Source organism: Sinocyclocheilus anshuiensis, unplaced genomic scaffold (assembly GCF_001515605.1).
Source record: "Sinocyclocheilus anshuiensis isolate Anshui unplaced genomic scaffold, SAMN03320099.WGS_v1.1 scaffold794, whole genome shotgun sequence".
In the NCBI taxonomy this organism is placed as follows: Eukaryota; Metazoa; Chordata; class Actinopteri; order Cypriniformes; family Cyprinidae; genus Sinocyclocheilus; species Sinocyclocheilus anshuiensis.
The window spans coordinates 97,236-104,070 of NW_015547683.1; the positions used below are offsets into that span (position 1 = coordinate 97,236).

The 6,835-nt window shown below is 36.4% G+C and overlaps 2 protein-coding genes across 3 annotated transcripts in view; both read left to right on the forward strand.

Annotated features, from left to right (window-relative positions):
• LOC107703154 (5'-AMP-activated protein kinase subunit beta-1-like) overlaps positions 1-2,618 on the forward strand; it is a 6,122-nt gene extending 3,504 nt beyond the window's left edge. For both annotated transcript variants that reach the window (XM_016505688.1, XM_016505687.1), the window contains exons 4-8: positions 687-780; positions 867-981; positions 1,055-1,188; positions 1,841-1,909; positions 2,301-2,618. In XM_016505688.1, the coding sequence (XP_016361174.1) occupies positions 687-780; positions 867-981; positions 1,055-1,188; positions 1,841-1,909; positions 2,301-2,378 (490 nt within the window). In that variant the 3' untranslated portion in view covers positions 2,379-2,618. The remainder of the gene's footprint in view (positions 1-686; positions 781-866; positions 982-1,054; positions 1,189-1,840; positions 1,910-2,300) is intronic.
• Positions 2,619-5,678: 3,060 nt separating this feature from the next.
• The window catches only part of LOC107703140 (phospholipase A2-like), an 11,078-nt gene continuing 9,921 nt past the window's right edge, over positions 5,679-6,835 (forward strand). The window contains exons 1-2 of the mRNA XM_016505669.1: positions 5,679-5,785; positions 5,900-6,033. Coding sequence (XP_016361155.1) covers positions 5,679-5,785; positions 5,900-6,033 — 241 coding nt within the window. The remainder of the gene's footprint in view (positions 5,786-5,899; positions 6,034-6,835) is intronic.

Below are 6,835 nucleotides of genomic sequence, written 5' to 3' on the forward strand. Positions count from 1 at the left end.
GAGTGTCCTCTGGCCTTTGGATGGAGATTTACTGCTGATCACAGAACCATGCTTCACTGAAAGATACGCATGACAATAGCAGCTTCTGTCGAATCGCGATCTCGATTCCCTTTCGATTTATCGTGCAGCCCTAACTCTGTCTTTCTGATATTGTAGTTTTGGCCTCTTCTCCAAGTAGATATAACTGCAGACCGGAGATCTCCAAAATGGGGCGTGAACTCCAAACGTGGGCAGAACCTCCAAAATGGGGCGGGTCTCTTCACGCCAAGACTTTCACCATTGGTGGATTGAGGGAAAAAAATGCGCATGCGTGTCATGTGCCTGTCTGTCAATGGGAGGAAGCCACGCCCTATTTTGGAGCTCGCACCCCGTTTTGGAGTTCCCGCCCCCATTTGGAGATCTCCGGGCTGCAGTTATACCCTTCTCCTCTTATCACTAAAAACTGGGAAATTAAGACAGCACTTGCTGTGCTTTTACATGCTCAACACTAGGGGTCAGTGTGCACTTACAGGAAACTTGAAAAAAAACAACAACAATGGACACTCATGCTGAAAGCAAAAGGGCATCTTTCAGAATGTGCTGCCTTTTCATTTTGTAGCCATCATTCACTGTCATCATCATGAGTAGAAAAAGGAAAGAACCTTCCACTTGCTTTTCCTTATTGTTTTGTTCTCTCTTTTTTACAGTCATAATAATTTTGTGGCCGTAATTGACCTGCCAGAAGGAGAGCACCAGTATAAGTTCTATGTGGACGGCATCTGGACATTAGACCCCAAAGAGGTGGGAAAGAGTCTCTTATAGTTTTTGATTATCTGATAATCCTCATACATCATATTTTGAAACCTGTTCTTGCATATTTTTTCTAGCCTTTTGTGACTAATAAGTCAGGTGTGGTGAATAATGTAATTAAAGTGAGGAAAACAGACTTTGAGGTTTTTGATGCACTGAAGACAGACTCCAATAAATGTGCCGACATGTCAGGTAACTCTAAATCAACATAAATCTGTTCATAAAATATGCTACAGGTTCTGATCTTATGTTTTTTTTCTATCAGACTTATCCAGCTCCCCACCTGGACCATACCATCAGGATCCCTACTCAACCAAATCAGAAGACAGGCTGCGCTCTCCTCCTATACTCCCACCACACCTGCTGCAGGTGCTCCTCAACAAAGACACTGGAATCTCTGTAAGTACTGCTTTGCTACATCCTGAACATAATATACATTTATACTGCTTTATACAACTGTCTGGCTAGACTCATTTTGCCAAATTGTTTTCATGTATTTCATTCCGCTTCATGCCCACTCCTGCAGAATTTCACAGAGTTTCCACCCGCGTCTGCCGGCCTGTTCTCGCAACCCTGCAGTTTTTGTTTGTTAGAAAAATCTTTTCTCACTTTTTATAAATTTAACACATCCTTGCTGAATAAAAAATATTAATTTCAAATATTGTACACACCTCATCCATCTTTCTCTCTGTCTTACTAGGAGTTTCTAGCCTGGCAACATGATCAGGAATCAGATACTAAAGCTCCGCCAATTATTTATTAATATTTAAAATACAGTTTTGTGGAAACTATTGCCATTACTTAAACACAAATGGATATTAAAGCTTTTTCATTTGGGTTTTCTAAAGTACATAAAATCTGATGGAAACCAAGCAAGTGATTTGAGAAGAGGTCGATTCTTTGTAAATACAGTGTTGCAGTTCAAGCGGTTCCTTTTGGGGCTTAAAGAGATAAGAAAAGATAAAGAGCCTGTGTTTGGTAATTGCTGAGTGTGTGCGATTTTTGAAAGCAGAGACTTTCCCTAACTTGTTCCCGTGTCTGCTTTTAACAGTGTGACCCAACCCTGCTGCCTGAACCAAACCATGTGATGCTCAACCACCTGTATGCCCTTTCCATCAAGGTCTGGCAGCAAACTACACACACTTTAGAAAGGCACTCATAGAAAAAGTTCTCTAATAATGTCCAAACACTGAATAATAGTTCACCCCAAAATTTTTGTTAACCATAATTTCAGTCAATGTTTTCCTTCAGTGCAACACAAAAGTAGATGTTTAACAGAATGACAGTGCTGCTGTTTTTCAGACAATGAAAGGCTGACAGGCTCCAAAAATGATAAAAGCACCATAAAAGTATCATTACTTTAATAGATATGACGTTTATAGATATGAGTAAATGAGTTATTATTTTCGGGTGAACTATCCCTTTAATCATTTATATTTTGCATATGGTAGAGATGACCAGCATTTTCAGTTGATATCACTGATGTGCCTCTGTTTGCTCTCCTCACACAGGATGGCGTGATGGTCCTTAGTGCGACACACCGTTACAAAAAGAAGTATGTGACCACACTGCTGTACAAGCCTATATGATCTCAATCCATCAACCTATTCTTTCTGGTTTCTGCCTTATACAGTCTTATACTGCTAAATCAAAGAAAGGGACCAGACCTATCATATATCAGCAAACTCACGTGTGTGTGTGAGTTTATATTTGTCTGTCTCTGAATGTCAGCTTCTGATCCATAAACCAATATCTACAGTGTTTGCACAACTAATGTAATGTGTTTGCTAAATGTAAAAAAATATAATTTCTTATGAAGCTTGCAGACATGCACGTGTGTTTTGTATGTGGCTTTTCAGTTTATGAATTTCAAAATGCTCCTAGATCATTCGAAGGACATCTGTGATGTCTGTTGTCACCTTTTCTTTGAGATCTTGATTCCAGGGATGTCACTAAAAGACTTTTGACATTTAATGTGAACATTCCCATCATATTGCTCTGGATTTAGAAATATCTGCAAACACAATGATGAACCATAATATAACTGTTGATGAATGGACCACTGTGCTATTAAAATGCACACTAAAACATTATTTGTGTTATTGAAACAAACACACTGAACACTGGTAGTGTATTTCGTTGGATACGCTATATATACTTCTTTAACTGTTCTGCTGCTTTAATGTGCTTTAGTATGAGAACTACATATCTGTCTATATGGGTATGATGCATTATGTTTATGTTTTTCTTAATGCAAGGTTTTCTTTGTCACATTTTACACAGAGGTAATTGAAGGTTCTCTTGCAGAAAAAGATGGTTTCTGTAAGCAAGTCTATATTATCAAAATCCCTACACAGTTATCATGGAGACCGCTTCGGTCAGTGATAAAATATGATTAGGGTTGGCTGAGACAGTTCTCGGTGTGTTTTTTTTTTGTTGTGATGTTACCAGACAACAATATTGAAAGTCCTGCTAAACTGAATTAAATAATTGTGGTGTTTTCGTAGCAAGTGCTGTTAGTTTTGCAGAAAATCTCTGCAACTGCATCTCAGAACTCGTTCAAATTCAACTTAACAGCTGATAACAGTTTCAGTTTCAAAAGTGGAGCATATGGGCAGAGAAAGAAAAATGCCACCTGTTACTTGGACTTGGCAAAATAATCTAAGTTTGACAGCAGCTTGCTTTAATCTCTTACTTTGAGATACAATGTTCAGTTACAGTCTTTTTTCTGAGTCATAAAGGTATGTGACGGGTTTAATGAACAATGCAAAGTATGTAATGTACCAAACTAGTTGACAGACTGGTTGACTTAAATAACAAGCTGCTCACATGTGCAAATAAGAAAAAAAAATCCTGTCTACAAAAGGAAGGCTGTTAATTAGAGAAGAGACAGTGATTTGGTGCAAGTCATAGTGATTGGCATAGAGCTTTAGCTTGCTATAGTAGAACAAAAACACAGCGGTTGCTGCTTAAATAATTTAGCCAGAGAGGAAGCCTTTGGAAATTGGAGGTAAGTTAGTGAAATTGTCATTTTTATATTGGCTTTGTTATACTGACTTTAACATTACCATGATGATTCAAGGGTAGCATGCAAAAGTTGCTGTTATTGAAAGTAATGAATTGTCTACAGTAAGATCATAAACTATAAATATCCCACATATTATTTGTCATTTATAATAAATTAAATTATATTAGAGGAAATTCTGTATTATCAACTGTGACTGAAAAAGATTTTAAACCGTTTTAGAATTTATACCACCCTGCTTTCAATGTGGCTACATTTTGATTATATAACAGATGAATATAAAAAAAATATTTAAGTAGATAAAATGTAAAGTAAACGGAGCAGCAGTGTTAAGTATGTCTTTGTTAAAAGAAGGTTGAATATATTCATGCTCCTGTGGTCTGAATGTGTTTTGCATCGTGTAGCGTAGATAGTTTGTCTCTTGAGAACTGTTCTTTATGTCAAAGCGTTTTACTGCATCAAGACAAAGATGTGTTTTTGTTGGCATGTGAAACCATAGGTCGTCACACCCAACCAGCCTCAGTTCTCCAACATGCCTTCATTTATTCAGAAGGCACTTTTACAGGGTGACAAGGGAGGAATGAAACTATACAACAGCACAAGCATTTCATATAGGGGACAAGAATTGTGTCCATTGTTAGAGGTAGAGCGTTGTAAGGGGTGTGATGTTTAGAACAATGTTTCATAAGTGCAAGACGGCTTGTGAATAGAGAGTTTGGGCTGGTATATTTTAATTTTCATGTAACATTTAAAAACCAAAAATTAAAGACTTTTTTTATCCAAAGCAATACGCGCATTCTCTAAACGGATCCCCCTGGCCTTTTTGAACATGGTTAGCACTAGTTCAGATCCAGGATCTCAGGCAGGAGAGAAAAAAAAAAAGCTGCTGCAAATTTCTAATCTTTTTTTTTTTCTAATGTGTGAGAAAACAACAGTAAAACTAATAGATTTACAATCATGTACAATATGAAGTTATTTGCTTCTCACAGTGGTATGGCTGTCTATCTCACACTCGTGATGCTTACTGTGACTCTACCAACATGTAAGTATGTTATTAGCTCAGACATACTTAACAATGACATGTTGATACATTACAACTTTTCCTAATTTTATGTGAACTGATTTAAACAAAGTTTACACTTGATAACATGATTCAAAGATCCATGTTTAATTTCAAAGAGCCCAGATATATACCACAGTTCAAAAGTTAGGGGTCAGTAAAATATTTTATTAATTATATTTTTTGGTGAGTCTTTTACGCTCACCAAGGCTGCATTTATTTAATTAAAAATACAGTAAAAACAGTAATATTCTGCAATATTATTACAATTTTAAATAACACTTCAGTTTTCATATATTTTAAAATGTAATTTATTTCTGTGATGGCAAAGCTGAATTTTCAGCATCATTACTCCAGTCTTCAGTGTCACATGATCCTTCAGAAATCATTCTAATATGCTGATCTGTTGCTCAAGAAACATTTATTATTATCAATTTTGAAAACAGTTGTGGTGCTTAATATTTTTTATGGAAACTGATTTTTTTCAGTATTCCACGAAAGTTAAAACAAACAGCATTTATTTCAAATAGACATCTTTTGTTTTGCTCATGTTTTACTGTCACATTTTATCAATGTAATCCATCATTGCTGAAAAAGATAAGGTATTAAATACAGACCTCAAACTTTTGAATGGTAGTGTAAATAATGCAACAGATTCTAACATGCTAGCAGCTTGTTCCTGTCAGTAGATTTGTTTTATTACTCCAAACTGATTCAAAACCACATTTAGCACTTGACTTTAATAGTAATATCTTCTCTGTAGCACATCTGAACAGCATAAAAAACTTGCTGCAGTTTGAGGACATGATTAAGTGCACAGTACCGGACAGTTCACCACTGCTGGACTTTGCAGACTATGGCTGCTTTTGCGGTTTAGGTGGTACAGGGACGCCTGTTGACCAGCTCGACCAGTTAGTTTCTTTTGTTATTTTCAGTGAGAATGTGTATATAATATATATATACATCACACTGTTCGTTCTGAATCATTTTGTATTAATAATTTTCTTTCTCTAATGACCTGGTAGGTGTTGTTTTACCCATGACACCTGCTATGGCACAGCAATTACCCTGGAGTCCTGCTCATCATTGTTTGACGATCCCTACACAAACATATACGAGTACAAGTGTGATGAGAATACCAAAACTGTCACATGTCTGGGTGAGTGAAAATAAATCCCAGGATTCCATCCTATATTCATCCGTTTTCCAAACATTTTGTGCTATGTAGAGCCGCGGGGACGCCAAGACAGAGAGAGAAGATATAACGCATCATCAGTAACACATGAGCAAGCGTGCTGTAATCACGTGTAACATTTACACACAACAAAAATATTTTTCCTCTGCCTTCAGAAAGAGTTTCAAGACAAGCCACACCTGAATTAGCCTAAAGGCCGGTTTCACACCGCAAGCGCGTATTCTTTCTTTCGGCGTCCATGTTAACAAATCAGCGCATTCAAACCACAGACTGGAGCAGCGCTGAAGCGATGTTTCGGCGCCGAGTCTATTTTTGCTGTGCCGCTCACGCTCAATTAAAGTGACAGCACACTTTTTATGAACAGAATAAATATGATTTCACTCAAAAAGCGCTCAAATGCACAGAATAAGCATGTCTAGTATGTTTTAACAAGAATTAGAGTTTATCAGAAAAGAGAATAAAGAATCAAAAATATGTAGAGAAGATTTACCCATTTAAGCTTGTTTTTAATTATTCCGTTTATATATATATATATATAGTTAAGTTAAATCTCTGAATTATAAGCTGGTATTTTAATGTGATATTATTTGTTTAGTTTATCATATATACATATTAGTTGTAGTTTATTTGATATATCACACATTATAATCAGATATATCTTTCTACCTGTAGTCCCTAATGGCCAACAAACTTAGTCTGTTTTTAGGAAGGCTACAACTTTGGTGTTCAACATATTGTTTCAGAAATGCAAACAATTAAATATTGA